At 33.0% G+C, this 17,868-nt stretch overlaps 1 protein-coding gene and 1 pseudogene across 1 annotated transcript; both read left to right on the plus strand.

The window, feature by feature from the left end:
- The first annotated feature begins 878 nt into the window (after positions 1–878).
- LOC145002442 (putative E3 ubiquitin-protein ligase BAH1-like) lies at positions 879–14,495 on the plus strand. Its single transcript, XM_078961717.1, has 8 exons — positions 879–907; positions 1,255–1,352; positions 1,470–1,711; positions 1,810–1,882; positions 11,540–11,721; positions 11,803–11,940; positions 12,067–12,125; positions 14,390–14,495. Exons 1-8 carry the CDS (start codon positions 879–881, stop codon positions 14,493–14,495), a joined length of 927 nt encoding a protein of 308 aa, XP_078817843.1.
- Positions 14,496–17,088: 2,593 nt separating this feature from the next.
- On the plus strand, positions 17,089–17,809 carry LOC145002443 (blue copper protein 1b pseudogene; annotated as a pseudogene).
- The last annotated feature ends 59 nt before the right edge of the window (positions 17,810–17,868 follow it).

Consider the following 17,868-nt stretch of genomic DNA (forward strand, 5'->3'; position numbering starts at 1 on the left):
TTATTTTCTTCATATATATATATATATATATATATATATATATATATATATATATATATATATATATATATATATATATATATATATATATATATATATATATATCAGTTTTTTAATCGATTTTTGAAGCCTAAACCTGCTACAATAGTCGTTTGGGTACTTATTTATTGTTTAGATTCCCATTCGGTAAATCCTCTAAAATACTGTGGTCCCTATTATTAGAAAAAATAATACAAAAATATAAAATTTAATCATTTTATTCATAAAAATAAGATAGGTTCAACTTTTGTTAATTTATAGTACCTATCAAAGTTCTTTTAAATAAAATGTTTATTTCTTTAGTATCTTCTTGAAATAAACATGAAACACCTTAAGCAAACTAGTCCATTAGTTAAGTTTGCAATAAAATTGTAAACTTAGTGGTTTAACTAAAAAAACATAGTTTTAAAATCGAAATTTTATGTAAACTTAATGTTTTTTATACAATTTTTCATTTTACAAAACATCATAAAACTTAGTTATTTTTGTTAAAAACCTCATTTATAATTCTTAGTTTAATTAATATCCTAAAAATTTAGTTAAAAGAAGTAAAGGACAAATTTGTGTATGCATGTGAAACCTATGTGGCATCATAAATCATACAGGTGTATGACATGGCAAAGAGGCAAACATACTCTCTCTTCTCCTTTTTCTCATTCCTTGCCTCTTTGCCTCTTTCTCTCTTCTCCTTTCCTTTTTTGGCATGAAGCACTCCCATTGATTGCAGAACTGCCTTGGAGGGTTTTTGCCATGCCATTTTCATGGATAAACCGTTTGACTTGACTTCCTTTTTTTAGCAGACTACCCCTTTTTTCAATGTTTTAAAAATATCCAGATCAATGTACAAGTTTTACTCCGTAGTGTGCACGTTAGTAAAGCATTGACATTTTGGTTAATGAGAAAGATTTACCACCTTCGATCATCTTCCCTTTTATATTCGCTCTGAACATTGTGTTAAAGATGGTTTGATTGAAGCTCGTATCAGTGGATATTTGGTAGAGAAATTGATTAATTATCGATCGTTCAGCAATGTGTTGATCACTTCATGAATGTTCTTTTTGATATATATGGTTGGTGCTAATTGAATCGAATTGGAGTTATAGGGTTTGAAGAGACGTTTACAGCTTATGTAGTGGGAGATAAAAGGAAGGATGCGAAGAACAACATGTGTCACTTTGAGTAGAAAAAGCTCAAGAGTCATTTAAACTTTTGCAGGCATCATCGACGACATATTGAAGCTTCCATTGGTTCTCATGGCGATGAAAATCCTGAAGATGATCTCAATTGGATTCCTCCTCATGAATCCTGCCATCGTAAGTTTCCTGCATCATTATCACATCAAAGAATTAGAAATCAATTCTCAACTTATAATTAAAATTTGAAGTAGAAGATGAATTTGAAACAGTTTTATTGAATTTATGATGTAATAGGGTGTGAAGGGATATTCTATGAGTTAACGATTGAAGCTACGAAGATGGCTGATTATATTTGTTTGAGAGTCAGGAAACTTGTTCATCTTCACTTTACTCCTGGTTTCCGAAGATTCTTATGGTGTTTGTTTCGTAATTTCAAAGATGATCAAGAAGCACTCCTATGTAAGGGATGGATCCTAATCCAATTTATGATTATGAAAGTTATCGCCCTCAGGAAGATTCTCAAGAAATATAACAAAGTAAGCCCATATCATTTTGGAAAACCAAACATGTTGTTTCTTCTTCTTGAATCTTGATTACATATATTATATGTATCTGTATCTATCTATCACAACAGGTGCATGAATCTGCAAGTGGTATGAACTTTAAGTCCAAATTACAGGCAAAACACTTGGATGTGATGCAATCACCATCACAACAAGAATTCAGAATATTAGGGACGACGCTTTTTGGGACGACACAAGCAATAGCGGCGACACTGGACTTGACGCGCTATATGTCGCCTCTAAAACCCCACTGTCGTCGCTATTAGCAGCGTCGCTAAAGATAACCACCGCTGATCCGTCGGAGATACGCTACTTTCAATCGTGACCCTTGGTTTGGCAAATAATCCAACGGATAGGGTTTCTTCCTGTGATAAGGCATTAGAGACGACACCTTTAGCGGCGACATGTCGCCGCTAAAGGGGGCGATCCGTTGACGCACCCTGAAACGAAATCTGACCCTACAATTCCAACCGAATCCAACGATTGGTAATCGCCAAAAAGTGTGCGTATGATTTCCTCCATTTTGTCGCCGCAAATAGCCACATGTCGCCGCTATTAGCGTCGCCGCTAATAGCTTAGCCCTTTATGTTCCAGTTCGTCTTCCCAGACGAACGTTCCTCTCCTTTCTTTCACACCACCGGCGTTTGCAGTTTCTGTGGCGACTCCCAACGCTCTCCACCGTTGATTGGGCTACAAACCTTTCTCCCACCGCTGATTGTCCTCCAAAACCGAGTCCCACTGGCGGTATAACTCCAAAGTGATTGTCCTCCAATTCCGACGGGAGCTTCGATTTCGTGCTCATATCTCCAACGAGGTTAGTTTTCGTGCTCATATCTCCGGCGATTGTCCTCCAATTAACACCACCGATTCTTATTTGAAGTGATTTGTTTTTGTTTTTTTTTTTTCGTTCCAGCAGCTTCACCACCTTCACCACTGTTTAGCTTTCATTTTGCTGGCAAAGACAGGTTAATTTGATTAGTTTAAATTGATGGAAACTGCAAAATTATTTATTTTGAAGCTGTGCTGTGAAATGGTTTATGAACCTGAAACTGTGAATTTGATTATTTTGATTTCTTTGGATTGATATAAACTGGAAACTGTGAAATTGTTTTTTTTTTTTTTAATTGGTTGAATGTGTGTTTCAGTTGATTAATTTGATATGTTTTGTATGAATTGAGTAGTTTATATATATTCACTTGTTGATCATGTATGAGTTGATAAATTTATATGTGAAATTGATATATATATATATATATATATATATATATATATATATATATATATATATATATATATATATATATATTTGTGAAACTATTGTATGTTCATCATGAATTTGTATGTAAAATTTAAGAATATTCATATGATTATTAGAAATATATTTTATTCTATATTAAAAGAATAAAATGAATACATCATAATAGATAATTTTTTCTATAAGTTAATGAAGAAACATTCGTAAAAAATGTTCTTAAAAGAAAAAAAAACCATAATAAACTAATTAAATAAATAATAAATATATAATATCATTTAAAGTAAAATTTAATAATAAAAAAATTAAAAATTAAAACGCATGCTAAATCTACTAAGTTATAGTTAATCAAAATAAAAGACTAAAAACAAAAATAAGTTGATAAATCAAAATTGGTCAAAAAAGTTTTAAAAAGAAAAAGAAGAAGAATAATAATAAACCATAATAAACTAATTAAATAAATAATAAATATATAATATCATTTAAAGTAAAATTTAACAATAAAAAAATTAAAAATCAAAACGATACGCTAAATCTACTAAGTTACAATTAATCAAGATAGAAGACTAAAAACAAAAATAAGTTGATAAATCAAAATTGGTCAAAAAGGTTTTAAAAAGAAAAAGAAGAAGAATAATAATAAACCATAATAAACTAATTAAATAAATAATAAATATATAATATCATTTAAAGTAAAATTTAATAATAAAAAAAATTAAAAGTTAAAATGCTATGTTAAATCTAGTAAGTTATAATTAATCAAAATAGAAAAATAAAAACTAAATAAGTTGATAAATCAAAATTGGTCAAAAAGGTTTTAAAAAGAAAAAGAAGAAGAATAATAATAAATCATAATAAACTAATTAAATAAATAACAAATATATAATATCATTTAAAGTAAAATTTAATAATAAAAAAATTAAAAGTTAAAACGCTACACTAAATCTACTAAGTTGTAATTAATCAAAATAGAAAAATAAAAACAAAAATAAGTTGACAAATCAAAATATGAAAAAAAAAAAAACGATGATATAAATAACAAATATATATACTATCGTTTAAAGTATCATGCTATAATAAAAAAATAATTTAAGAAATATTCGTTTGTTATAAATATTCAATCCAAGTTTTACTTCTTGTAGAGTAAACACTAAAACCTAACTTATGTCTCAGTTGCAACATGTCAATTGATAAAACGTGGACTACTATTGAAAACCGTAACTCTACCTTGTTCCAACAAGGACTTGAATCTTTTCTCGAGAGGTCCAAACCACATGTCGATAACAAAGGTCAAATTAGATGCCCGTGTAACAAATGCAATGTCAATAAATTTATACTACTAGCCATAATGAAATTCCATATACTTCAACATGGTTTTAGTCCACATTATATTATATGGAAGTATCACGGTGAAAATACAACTCACCCGGTTGTCGAAGACATACCGCGTAGTAACGAGATGGCCGATGTTATTGATGATGTTATGGGAGGTGTGATTGAAAATGATACCGCCTGCAACGAAGGGAACCTAGATACAGACGGTAGAGGTGTTGATGTTGGATTTCAAAAGCTGTTAGAGGAAGTCCAATTCAAATTATATCCTGGATGTTCGTTTTCGTCCCTTGACTTTTTAGCAAAGCTGATGCATATCAAGGTGATCGACAAATGGACTGATAGTTCATTCGATCAGCTTCTTGAGTTGTTTCAAACTGCATTTCCTGAAGGAAACAGGGTCCCCCCGTCACATTACGAAGCAAAAAAGACACTTAAAAAGATCGGCTTAGGTTATGAGTCAATACACGTATGTAAGAATGACTGCTTTCTTTTCTGGAAAGAGCACGAGTTGTTGCAAAAATGTCCAGTTTGTAATGAGAGTCGGTGGGTTGATGAAAATACAAAGGGTAAGAAGGTGGCTCATAAGGTTTTACGATACTTTCCTGTGACCCCCAGACTACAACGTTTAACTGTTCAAGACACACAGCTAAAGATATGATTTGGCATAGTACCGGACAATCCAAAGATGGTACGATGATTCATCCCGTTGATGGTACTTCATGGAAAAAATTTGATATGAAGTATCCTGACTTCTCGAGGGAACCCCGAAACGTACGCTTAGGGCTTGCTGCTGATGGTTTTAATCCGTTTGGTAACATGTGTAATCCTCACAGCACGTAGCCTGTCATACTCACCACTTACAATCTTCCACCATGGCTATACATGAAAGAGTCATCTTTCATGTTGACCTTGTTGATTCCCGGCCCCAAAGCACCCGGGAAGGACTTGGATGTGTTCCTTAGGCCGTTGGTGGATGAGTTGAAGCAATTATGGAGTTTTGGAGTACGTACTAAAGATGCAGCGAAAAATACATTCTTCAATTTGAAAGCGATGTTGTTATGGACAATAAACGACTTTCCTGCTTGTAGTAGTTTATCCGGTTGGAGCGGACAAGGGTATAAAGCTTGTCCGACTTGCAACGAAGACACCCCGTCATACCGAGTATCAAATAAAGTCGTATATATTGGTCATCGCCGGTTCTTAGATGCTGACCATCCATGGAGAAAAAGTTTGGACTATAATGGAAAACATGAGACAAGAGGTCCTCCAAGAAAGTTTAGTGAGGAAGAAATACAAGCGCAACACGCTCGTCTATTGTTTCGTCCACCGGGTAAAGTAGCTGCTCAACGAGCTCGTATTAAGAGAGATCGTGAGGATTTCGAGTTGAATTGGTCCAAAAAGAGCATATTCTTTGAACTTGAGTATTGGTCTTCTCTGGAGCTGAAGCACAACTTCGATCTTATGCATGTTGAAAAAAATGTGGGTGAGAGTCTTGTGGGTACTTCTCTGATGAATGATAAGTCTAAAGACACATCAAATGCTCGGGCGGACTTGACAAAACTGAACATTCGAAAAAATCTATGGTTGAAAAAGAATGGAAACAAGTTCCATAAACCCCATCCACCTTACTCGTTCACGAAAGCTGACCGCATTCGTTTTTGTAAGTTTATAAGAAATGTGAAACTGCCAGATGGGTTTGGATATAACATCGGTAAGAAAGTGAATGAAACCAATACTAACATTATTGGGTTGAAATCTCATGATTATCACATTCTTATGCAACGTTTGTTACCCATTGGAGTTAAAGGTCTTTTGGGGAAAGGTGTTTATACACCAATAATAAAGCTTTGTATGTTTTTTAAGCAACTTTGCTCAAGAACATTGTCGGTGAAGGATATGAAAGAAGCGAAACCAGCCATTATTAAAATATTGTGCAAATTAGAAGTGATCTATCCTCCTACGTTTTTTGACATTATGGTTCATTTAGTTTTGCATTTACCTGATGAAGCAATTTCTGGAGGCCCAGTATGTATGAGATGGATGCATCCCTTTGAAAGGTATATGAAAAAACTAAAAAACTATGTCAGAAACAAGGCGAGCCCGGAAGGTTCTATAGCTGAGGGTTATGTCGCTGAAGAGGCATTATCATTTTGTTCGATGTACCTTGAAGATGTTGAGACTCGATTCAATCGCCTTGAAAGAAACGAGGATGTTATCATAGAAGAAACAAAGCTATGGGTGTTTCAGTCTAAGTGTCAACCAACTAGCGGAAGGAAAATGAAAAATCTCAGTCTAGAGGAGAGAAAACGTCTACATTGGTTTGTGCTTGATAATTGTGAGGAAGTCAGAAAGTATATTGCGTAAGTGTTCTTATCTTTTAATTCATTTTCTTTTTTTAATTTCGCATTTTTACTATATATATATATATATATATATATATATATATATATATATATATATATATATGTTTTCATCAATGTAGTGAATTCAAATCATTACATCCTGAAAGTGATGAAAAAATCGAATTTCCTAAATGGTTCCTTCATAAGGTCTATGATGTGCAAAAACAAAAATCTCTAGAGTTTAATAAGGAGTTATCAGCTCTTTCAATCGGTGTGCATGCGCATGCCTTGGTGGTTGTCGAGGCCAACACAAATAATAACCCTAAGTATTACACACCAAATTAGTGTATAGTGGTAAAGGGATCGAATCCACAGAGATTGGTTCAATTTGATAACTCTATGAAAAATCTCTTTGTAAAAATACTTGTGAAATAACAATAAAAATAAAATGGGGGGTTTTGGTGTTTTGAAATACTTGAAACAAACTAGAGTTAACTATGATTTAAATAGACAATTGCAACAAAAATAAGAATTTGATGTAAAATCAATAAGGGAGAGATGGTTGACTTAAAGTTTCCTCACTTTGACTTTTGATGAACATATCATTAGAATCTAATAGTGCAATACTTTGATTTAAATCCTTAATTTGGTTATAGTAATCCAAGGAGCTTGAGATTACCTAGACTTTTCTTAATTGTTGAAATGGCTAGAGAAGCTCATAACAATTTCCTTAGTCAAAGTCACTAATTCCAAATAGCATGTAATTAGTGAAAGTCAACTAGCATTAAGAACCAAAAAATCACCAAATCCAAGAGGAGTCAATTGCTTTCACCACCATGTTGGAGGAAATGTTTTTATGATTGTGTGAAGCAAAAACAACACAAAAATCACTTGTTGCTTGCTAATTTGAGGATCATTTACTTAATCAAGAAATTAGCCAACTAATCACCACAAACATACTTAAACTCATGAATAAAAACATACTAGTAGTGATAATATGATGAAACACAAAACATTTCCATAAAGATTCAAGAACAAGTTCATAGATTCTTCAACATCTAACAAAAGTTCAAAGGATTCAACAAAAAGTCAACCAAGATTTGTTTAGCCAAGCATGGCTAAACTTAAATGAACAAAGTTAGATAAGATTATACCAAACATTTGACAAGATTCAAGAGGTGAAAAGAAGATGTTCTTCAATTGTTCTTGGCCTCCAAAAGTGCTCCAAACTCCAGAGAGAAAGTCTCAAAATCGGATCTCCAAGATAATGCTAAAGAGGCACACCAACCTTCCCAATATAGAGCTCTAAGCAAAATCCCGAAATTGCCCTTGTCAGGAATCCACGCGGGCCGCGGGGAATCATACGCGGGCTGCGGGTACTAACGGGAATTTTGGGCTTCTTCAAGTCTTGGGCCCCCACAACTAATCCATTGGCCCAGTTCGAGTCCAATCAGCTTCTAGCCCATTTTTCTTCAATGTTTCTTCAATTTGAGCCCAATTTGTCTTTCCACATCACTCAAAACTTCCGCAAACTCCCAAATATTGATCTTGCATACTCAAGAATTCTCCCACATCTTTCAAATTTAAAGCTCAATTCTTCCAAGCCTTCAAGCAATTGACAAGTCCACCCCATGAATCACCTTCATAGCCATCAAGCATGAAATCCCCGTTTCCTTTCAAGCCCAATCGCCTCCCAAGAATGCCGCCCCGCTAGTTTCCAAGAAAATCTGCAATAATGCTCAAGAAACTAGAAAGTACCCCGAAATGGTCATAAAAATAACAAAAGGGAAAATATGCATGGAAGTTAACTAAAATGCGAATGAAATGTACTAAAATAAACTATAAAAAGAAGTAAATAAAATGAAGCTATCATGCCTTTACTTACACCGCTTGCATAGTGAATGGTGTTAGGTATATGGTACTTATGCGTGACGCTCAACGATCAACACAAAACTCGGGGGTTCTAACTGAGGGAGAGCATAAGCAAAAATATTATGGTCAGCTAGAAGAGATTATCGAGTTGCATTATCCTCATAAATATTCCACCGTACTTTTTCGTTGCAAGTGGTTCGATACTGCAGGAGTTAAATCTGATAATAATTTCACCACTATCGACCCACAACGCGAATTGAGCAGCGAAGATCAACTCATATTTGCTACACAGGACAAGCAAGTATTTTACATCCAAGAACCTTCTCCAAGTGATGAAAATGACACCCAACGGTGGGTTGTTGAAAATGTTAATCATAGAAGAATTTGGGATCTACCGATGAATCATGTTGATCATGATCCCATTGAAAATATCGACAATGATTCAACCGATGTCGTTCTTAGTAATGCTTCTTCCAATTTCACTCTCTCAATTGACTTTAGCCAGTACTTTCAAAATTCTCAATCGATTGAAGATGATATTGAAGTCGACCCACCAACGAGTATCATCAATAATGTGTCTAATTGCGAGACTGATTATGGTGAGGAAGATTCTGATTATGATAGTGATGTATCGGCAGACACTGAAGTGTCTGGGGGCGAGAATGATTAAAAAATCTTTTTACATTTAATTAGTAAAATAAGGTTTGTATTTGTTGTAGTCATATTATATATATATATATATATATATATATATATATATATATATATATATATATATATATATATTCATATTGTGTTATAATTTTTCAGGATGTCATTTTTTTGGATTGCATTGCTCCATCTCATGGCTGCTGTGATGGGTCATGGAGGCGACGGTGGCGACGAGCCACCACATCCGTTCGGTGGGGGTTTTGGTGATCACCAAAACGATGGTAATTAAAATCTATTCTAATTCATTGTATTTCACATTGTATGTATATAAAAAATTATTCTGACTAATATTTTTTTTATGCAGTGGTGCCTCCGAAACGAAGAGGCATGGCGGTAAATAAAAAAATGCACAAACTCTATAAAGCTAACGGTGAACGGCCTCTTAAGATAGTATTTGACGTAAATACTAACATGCCGATTGGGGAGGTGTATGAATGTTTTATTCGGGAGGTTGGGAGCTTTATGTGGCGGGACATCGGTTTTGATAAAGACACATGGACAGAGGTTTCTGAAGCCGAAAGGGTTGGAATGTTGCAGTATCTTTCGGTAAATTATTTATAAAGTTATATATTTAATATTTTTAATTTTAATTTCTCTATTTTTTTTTGTAGAAATGGTTTGATTTTGACGCGATTACAAATCATCCCATGGCTTCAACTTATTGGGCATCACTGAATAATCGGATATGTGCGCGGTATAGAGGCTGCAAAAATATTGCAAAAAACCGTTTTGATGATTTTGCAGGGAATGTGGAGGCAGCAAGGGCTCAATCCCCTAGGGGTATGGATCAGCAGCGTTGGAATGCTGCTATTGACCATTTCTTAACAGAAAAACATCAAAAACGATCCGCTGGAAACAAAGAATGCCGGAAGAAGCAAGTAGTGAAGAATCGTGGAGGGACGTGCAGCTACGGTAGTGCTTGTTTCAAGAAAGTAAGTTACAATAATGTTTATTCAGTTATAACATATTTTTTAATGTTTATTCAACTATAACATATTTTGTAATGTTAAACAGAATTTGAATAGACTTGAAGTATTTCATCGTGCGCATGTAAATAAAAGAGGGGAATTTGTTGATCCATTGGTTGAAGAGCAATATGTAAGTTATTATTACTTAAAAATGAAGTAGATTGTTAAATTTTTTTTGTTAGTTTTAACGTATATTAACAATCTTTGTGAAATACAGAATGCCTTAGTTGCTGAGGTTGCTCTACAGACTCATCACATAGCCGACTCTGGTGGTGATCCAGACACCAATGATTGGATCGCAATATTTGAGAAGGTGTTGGGTACTCAAAGGGGGCATGTGAGAGGCATTGGGCCTAAAGCTTCTTCAACTGCGGGTACAAATGCTTCATCCCAATGACAACCACAGTCACAAGCATCGCAACCAACACAAGTACTTGTTAAATTCTTAAAAAAATTGGTTGCTTTGTTATATTGTTAAGAACTTAATGTATTTGTAGTAATTTTTGGTAGCTCGGTAGTTTCTTAAATTGTTATAGACTTAATTGATTTGGTGCTTTGATGGTTTGTTGAATTGTTCATAACTTATTTGTTTGTGACTTAATTGTAGGATGTTGATGTGAACGCTTTTCTTCAAAATCCGGCATTTGTGACGGCCATTGGAGACATTATTCGCTCGTTTAAAAACCAAGTCAACGAGGAAGACAGCGATGGGAGGACGGTGGGGAAGACGAAGACAACTAGTATTTCTTGTTTTATGATATGGAGGATGTTATTTTTGATTTGGAAAATAGTTTATGTATGATATATATTAAACGTTTGTTTGAGATTTATTAGATATGGTATGTTTGATGTTTGTTTGGAAAATAGTTAATGAAATATGGTATTTTTGATGTTTTTATATAATGTCGTATGTATTTATATATGTATTTTTATCAAAACAGCATTTTATAATATATATAAATTATTATTATAAAAAATAAGTTTTTCTTAAATTAAAAAAAAAAAAAAAAAACATTAGCAGCGACGCCTTTAGAGACGACTACTGTCAATTGTGACGACATGGCCTCCGAAGAGTATCGCCGGAAAAATCCTACTGGTGGCCGGAATATTAATAGGGATGACACTATTTGAGACGACATTAGTGTATTAGAGACGACAATTATTAGCGACGACAGTATTATAGACGACATGGGCTATTAGCTACGAACCAACTGCGGCGACGCATTAGCGACGATATGTCGTCGCTAATAGCATTAGTGACGGCAGAGATGATCAATTGCGACGAATTTCGTCGCCGCTAAAGGTTAGTATTTTTGTAGTGCATGGTTGATTGAATTAGTAGCTTTCTATATGAATCTTAAGGGTTCAAACAGTTTGACTTCTGATGAGCTTTTTGGTCAACTCTCTTATGACCTTAATATCTCCGACGAAAAGTCTTTACTAACTTTGACATTTCTAGGTTCTGAAAAACTGGAGTACAATCTCACCTGTCCTATTTGCTTGGTATGTTTGAAAATAAACATGTTAATTAAATTCAAATTCCAATTATATTTTTTATAAAATTATGGTCAATTGTTGATTCAGGACATTATTTTTCAACCATATTCTTTACGTTGTGGACACATTTTTTGCAAGTCTTGTGTTTGTTTGGCAGCTAGTGTATTGATCATTGAAGGGTTCAAGTGTGCAAATCAAGATTCCAAGTGTCCAGTTTGCCGAGAGGTTAGATAAAGTTGGATGTTATAAATAGCAAAATCTTTTTTTTCTATATGCTTGTTGGGTATATATGATCATATTATTTAACAAAATATTGATAATTGTATGGTTTATATATCTTTGTTATTGTAGAGTGGAGTGTATGCTAAATCAGTTTGCATGTCTGAACTAGGTTTGCTCTTACAACCAAAGTAATCAATATCTTGTATCTCCTTATTACTTTATGATAGATATGTAAAAATGGGATGGATGGATAAAGTGTTTTAGAACGGGGACTATATTATTACTAATAAAGCACTAGCCAAAAATTAGAAGCAAAGAAGGATTACAAAGCATAGGAAGAAAAAGAGGAATATATTAGTGTTTTTGGTTATATTATTTTGTGGTTTGTTATAGGCATTTCCGAAAAATGTTTATTTTGCTTGAGATACAATTTTTTTTAAAAAATGTATAACAATAGATGTATTTGTAGGTAGAGAAAATTGCAAAAATGGTCCTTGTGGTTGGTAAATTTATGTGATTTTGGTCCAAAACGAAATGTAGGTGCATCACTGGTCCAAAATTAGATTTTTCTATTGGTTTTGGTCCCTATACACTTAAAATGACGGTTATGCCCTTATAATGTATATTTTTCATTTTCTTTAATTGTTAAAATACATAAACTAATTTAATTTATATCTTTTTAACTTAAAACAAAAATAATAAAAACAATAACCCATTCCCCACTCTTATCTTAAAGAAGCCCTTCATCACCGGTTCCATCCTCATCATTGATATCTGGAACTAATAACATTATCTGGAACCAACATCCTTCATCACCTGGTTCCATTTGACCCCGATACTTCTAGGGTTTCAGTGGCCTTCTCCCATTTGCAGTTTACTATAAGCAAGCGGTTTCAGATACTAGATCGGAGTCCATTACTCCACAAACATATAGTCTCAAGAACACACACTCACCCAAAATCCACATCGATGCATCAAAGCTATCGTTGGAGCTAGGACCTGCATTTTAGGTCGTTACTGTTTGTTCTATACGATCACCAACCGACTTACCCCCTGTATCCCCCACTTTTTCGTTCCTTGCTTCATCAACCCCTACACTGTTGTCCACAGGTTCTCGTTCTCCTACATCTTATGACCATTAATTGAAACATGGCATCCAATGTCTGATAATGGTGGAGCTTCTCCAAAATTCCTCTCTTTAAAGCTACCTTCGGAGCTTCTCCGTTAACATCATCAACCATCGAAGATTCTTCCAAGTCCCCCTGAACCCGTTTTTTTTTTTTTTTTTTTTTTTTTTTTTTTTTTTTTTTTTTTAAATTAGGGCTTGCGTCAGATTGTGCTTCTCTTCCTCCACATGGGGCTCCATCTCATCCATCTTCTAAGTTAGTTTTTCGATGCTCTGTTTTGTTTGATTGAACTTCTATGTCGCTTTAAAGCTCATGATCTGCCTCCACGATCATTTTAAAGCTCCTGCTCTGCTTATACCGTCGTTTGAAAGCTCTATGGTGGGCAATGATGGAGGTTCGATAATGGTGAGAAACAGTGGAGATCCGACAACCATCCTGTCACCACCCCTACAAATTAACCCTCCTCACCTTCTTCTCTCATGTTGACCAACCTTAATCTCTTCTTGATTTACCACAAAATTCCATTCAGCACCACCAGACACACCATCACCAAGATCGTGTGATCTGAATCGAAGAAGGTAGGGTGAGAATCAAATCAGAACAAAATATGAGGAAGGGAGGGTCGTGGTTGTTATCGATTGAAGCTAGAACTGGAAGGAGAGTACCTGTGATTGTGAGAGAAGGAGGGGTACATCGATTTGAGATATGAGCTGTGTGATCTAAAAAGTTTGCTGATGATTAACTGTTGAAGATAACGAGGAGTTTTTTGTTTATCATAAAATGGAAATCGTTGATAATTTTTTTTGTTTTTCTGATGAACACCTTGAAGAACACTGAAGAACACAGATGATTTTTTTGGGTGAATGTTTGATCTAAAATGTTTAGTTCTGTGTGTGAGAGAGAGATTCGTGGGTTGATATATATTTTTTGTTTTGTTTTAATTAAAGGAATTAGAATTCAATTAAAACAAATAGAAAAAAAATAATTTTAAGGGCATATTAGTCATTTTAGGTGAATGTTTGATCTAAAATGTTTAGTTCTGTGTGTGAGAGAGAGATTCGTGGGTTGATATATATTTTTTGTTTTGTTTTAATTAAAGGAATTAGAATTCAATTAAAACAAATAGAAAAAAAATAATTTTAAGGGCATATTAGTCATTTTAGGTTGGGTATAGAGACCAAAGTCACACGAAAATGCTAACTATAAGGACCAAAATCGCACAGATTATCCAAAATTGGACCACCGATACACCATCAAACTTTTTTGGACCAAAACCACATAATTTTGACAAACACAGGGATCATTTTTGCAATTTTGTCTTGTAGGTATAAAGATGGATTTAAGAAGAGTCGAATGGAAGAACGAGAAAAAATATTGATTCAAACTAAAGAATATTGGGAGTTGCAAACAAGTTATGTGATGGGATTATGACATTTGAAGTGTTGGAATTGTTGGTTCTTTTTGCAAGATTTATTCTGTATTCAAAATCTATACTAATAAATAAGGATTTTTAGCTGCCACATGTCACATTTTTAGGCCTCTTGTCACATATAATATTCTGACTTTTTTTATTTAAATTAATTCCACGTGTAATTTTATGATTTTTTTGATTTATATAAAAAAAATATAATTAATGCCTTAAATGTATTGACCGATCAGTGTTTTCCTTCCTCCTTGAGGTTGAGGGTTTAAGTCATGTCGTGGACATAAGTGAATTTAATGAGTAGTTTAGGAGTAGGGTAGATTTGCCGTTTAAAAAAAAAAAAAAAAAAAAAAAACCTAGGTTATAATCCGTGGAAACCACGATCGGTATATTTAAAAATTTTATATAGATAAAAAAATAATAAATATAAAAAAAAATCAAGATATTGTCAATTGTAAGTAATTATAAAGTAATTGGTTAAGCAAAATAAACATAATAATGTTATTAGGATATGATTTTCTATTTTCAAAATTTGAATTTAATTTGATTTGTTACAAAAAAAGAAATAATAAAAATTATAGAAAAATAACACGTGTCAAAAAGACATTCTAAAAAATTGACACGTGTCATTTCTAGGTTTTATTTATTAGAAGATGTCCCTAAACCCTAAACAGATCTGATAGTCTTTCCTTATATCACGACATACTATTGTAACAGTATGTATCTTTATTATTTTTGCAAAGATTTACCCCAACAATTGTATTAAATTGGGATTCAATGTTAAATCCCCGCAAAATCAGCAAAATTTCATAGAAAATTGAAGTTTTGCTAAACTTATAGGGTACAATTAAGCCAATGATTGGAAAACACGCGGAATATATCAATAATTTAGGAAATAGAATGGATTCCGTAAACAAAATTGCCTTTAAATATGTTTGCTATAATGCGTCGTAGTGTCAGAATTTCGCATCTGTAAGTCGGACTATATCGCTATTTTCCTTCAAGTCTCTCTGCAAACATGTGTGTGTGTTTTTACTTTGTTCCTCTTATACATTAATGAAAAAACTAAGTTTACATTATGTGTCGATCGAATACTTCATTTGGATGTTTAATTATATGTGTTTGCTAAAATGTCCATATTTTGTACTCTATGTGTTTGCTAAAATGCTCTAGACAAAAAAATTCCTATGATTCATTAAGCTTCATGTATAATTGTTTCCAACCAAATGCCCCTTAATTTCTATATCTTTTACAGAAAAAGCAAAAAAGAAAGAAAGAAAAAAAAAAACTATGCAATATAGTTTATTTGGCCTGTTTAATATCAGATATTTTGATGATGAAAACTGCACGTGATTAACTAAAATGTTAGCAGAATATATTGATAACATTGAAATAGAAGACACCATACATTTTAGCATACAAAGAAGAGCAACAACTTTTCCGTTCACCATTATGTATGTAACTCATTATAGTAGAAAACAAAAGTAACCATGGCTGCAATCGAATCTTCCTTTGTACATTTTGGTGTACAATCCACAAATTGGATGAAAATAATCATGATTTATATTTAATAAATCTTATAAAATAATCATGACTTCAATTTTATGTGAGTTGTGCTTACAAAATTTATGGCTTCAAAAATCTTTCGTACTACTTAGTGAACTTGATTTGTCGCATGAAAAGTTCACTTTGAAAGTTAAAGCCAGGTGCTTGTGTAAGCAACTCAAAAAGAGAACTTTAATATTGATATGATATTAGAGGTATTTATGCAATTTATTAATTCTTTATATAGTTTTTTATTTATAAGTTTTATTAATTTTTTTGTTATATTACAAGATTTGTTATATAATATAATTCACTAGTTGGACTTTTTCCTAAAAAATTAGGTTGCCAGATTTTCTAAATGATGTATTTTGCTTTATTAGATATTATGCATATATCATAACTCCTATTATTGGTAAATGTTTCGCATATTTTAAATAGTTTAAATAAGCATTATTTAATATCGTATTGATCCGATAATTACTCTGAATGTTATTATAACACAATTAAATAATAATTAAAAAAAAAAAAAAAAAAAAAAAAAAAAAAAAAAAAAAACATCTTCAAGTGAAAATCGGGCTTATCTCGGGCCTATCTCCTAGTTAATATGATCTATCAACGATTAAATAAGTCATTCATAATTTCATATACATATTTTGTGCGCCATGACGCCATCTACTTTTCTCCAGGGGTTCTAACCTTGATCGTTATGAAACAAATGATATTTTCTATAATCTTTTGTCTTATAATTATAATATTGCAAAGTATCTATTTAGTTGCCCATTAGGTCGTATTAGTTATTGGAATTTTACAAAATGTCCTTTTCCCACATCATAGCATTAGAATATGGCGTCTTCAAGTACTACAAAGTAAAAACCAAGAAAATGACAAATAAAAGCCGGAAAAGAAAATATCGAGATAACAATCTCATTGTATACTTTATATATGTAGATATTTCCAAGAAGTCTAATTTATTATAAATAAGGTTTTTTACATATTTATAAATCAAAATCAAGAACAAAGATAACATATTTCCATACACGAACCTTAACACAAGCAATGGCCACTTTCACTCACATTGTTCTTGTTCTTGTCATATCGGTTGTGGTGCTACCTCCGTCGACCACTATGGCCGCCGAATATGTGGTGGGAGATGATAGTGGTTGGACCATAACTACCACTACCAAGTGTGGGCTAAAGACAAAGTTTTTTATGTTGGCGACAAACTAGGTGAGTTGGCTATCACTTTGTGTAGTAAAATGCTAGAAAGGAAAAACAACACATTACCTAGCATAAATGGCAAAATTCGGGGTTGTGAAGCCAACCAACACAATTTATCTTAAAATTATTGCTAATATTATATATATCCAAATTTAAGATTGAATAACAATATTGTAAAAAATCTCTTCTTTTTTATATTGAAAAAAAAATTGTATTTCAAAGCTGATAGATATTTTTGATGGATTTAGTGTTCAAGTATCCTGTAAATGCACACAACGTGTACAAAGTGAACGCTAGTTCCTTTGTTACTTGCACTGTTCCACCATCTAGCGCCGCCCTTACATCTGGAAATGACATCGTGACCTTGATGACACCAGGCAAGAAGTGGTACATTTGTGGTGTGGGGAAACATTGTGTTGATTTTAACCAAAAGTTAGTCATCGATGTTCAACAAGGATCAATGGCTCCAGCACCCGCACCAAGTAGTGCAACCAAGTTCAGGTCTAAGAATTTCATGGCCATGATCATCTTTGTTTTTGCAATGATAGTCATGGTTTGATTTTGATATTTACATTTATTGATTTACTACATGTAAGAATAAGATTGTATGGTCCTTTT

This window comes from Lactuca saligna, chromosome 6 (assembly GCF_052625555.1).
Source record: "Lactuca saligna cultivar CGN05327 chromosome 6, ASM5262555v1, whole genome shotgun sequence".
Classification (NCBI taxonomy): Eukaryota; Viridiplantae; Streptophyta; class Magnoliopsida; order Asterales; family Asteraceae; genus Lactuca; species Lactuca saligna.

Coding starts and splice junctions, on each gene's coding strand:
- LOC145002442 (XM_078961717.1), top strand. CDS start 879: ATGTACAAGTTTTACTCCGTAGTGTGCAC. Junction 1,353..1,469: donor TCCTCATGAATCCTGCCATC/GTAAGTTTCCTG, acceptor ATGATGTAATAG/GGTGTGAAGGGATATTCTAT. Junction 11,941..12,066: donor AGTGTCCAGTTTGCCGAGAG/GTTAGATAAAGT, acceptor TTGTTATTGTAG/AGTGGAGTGTATGCTAAATC.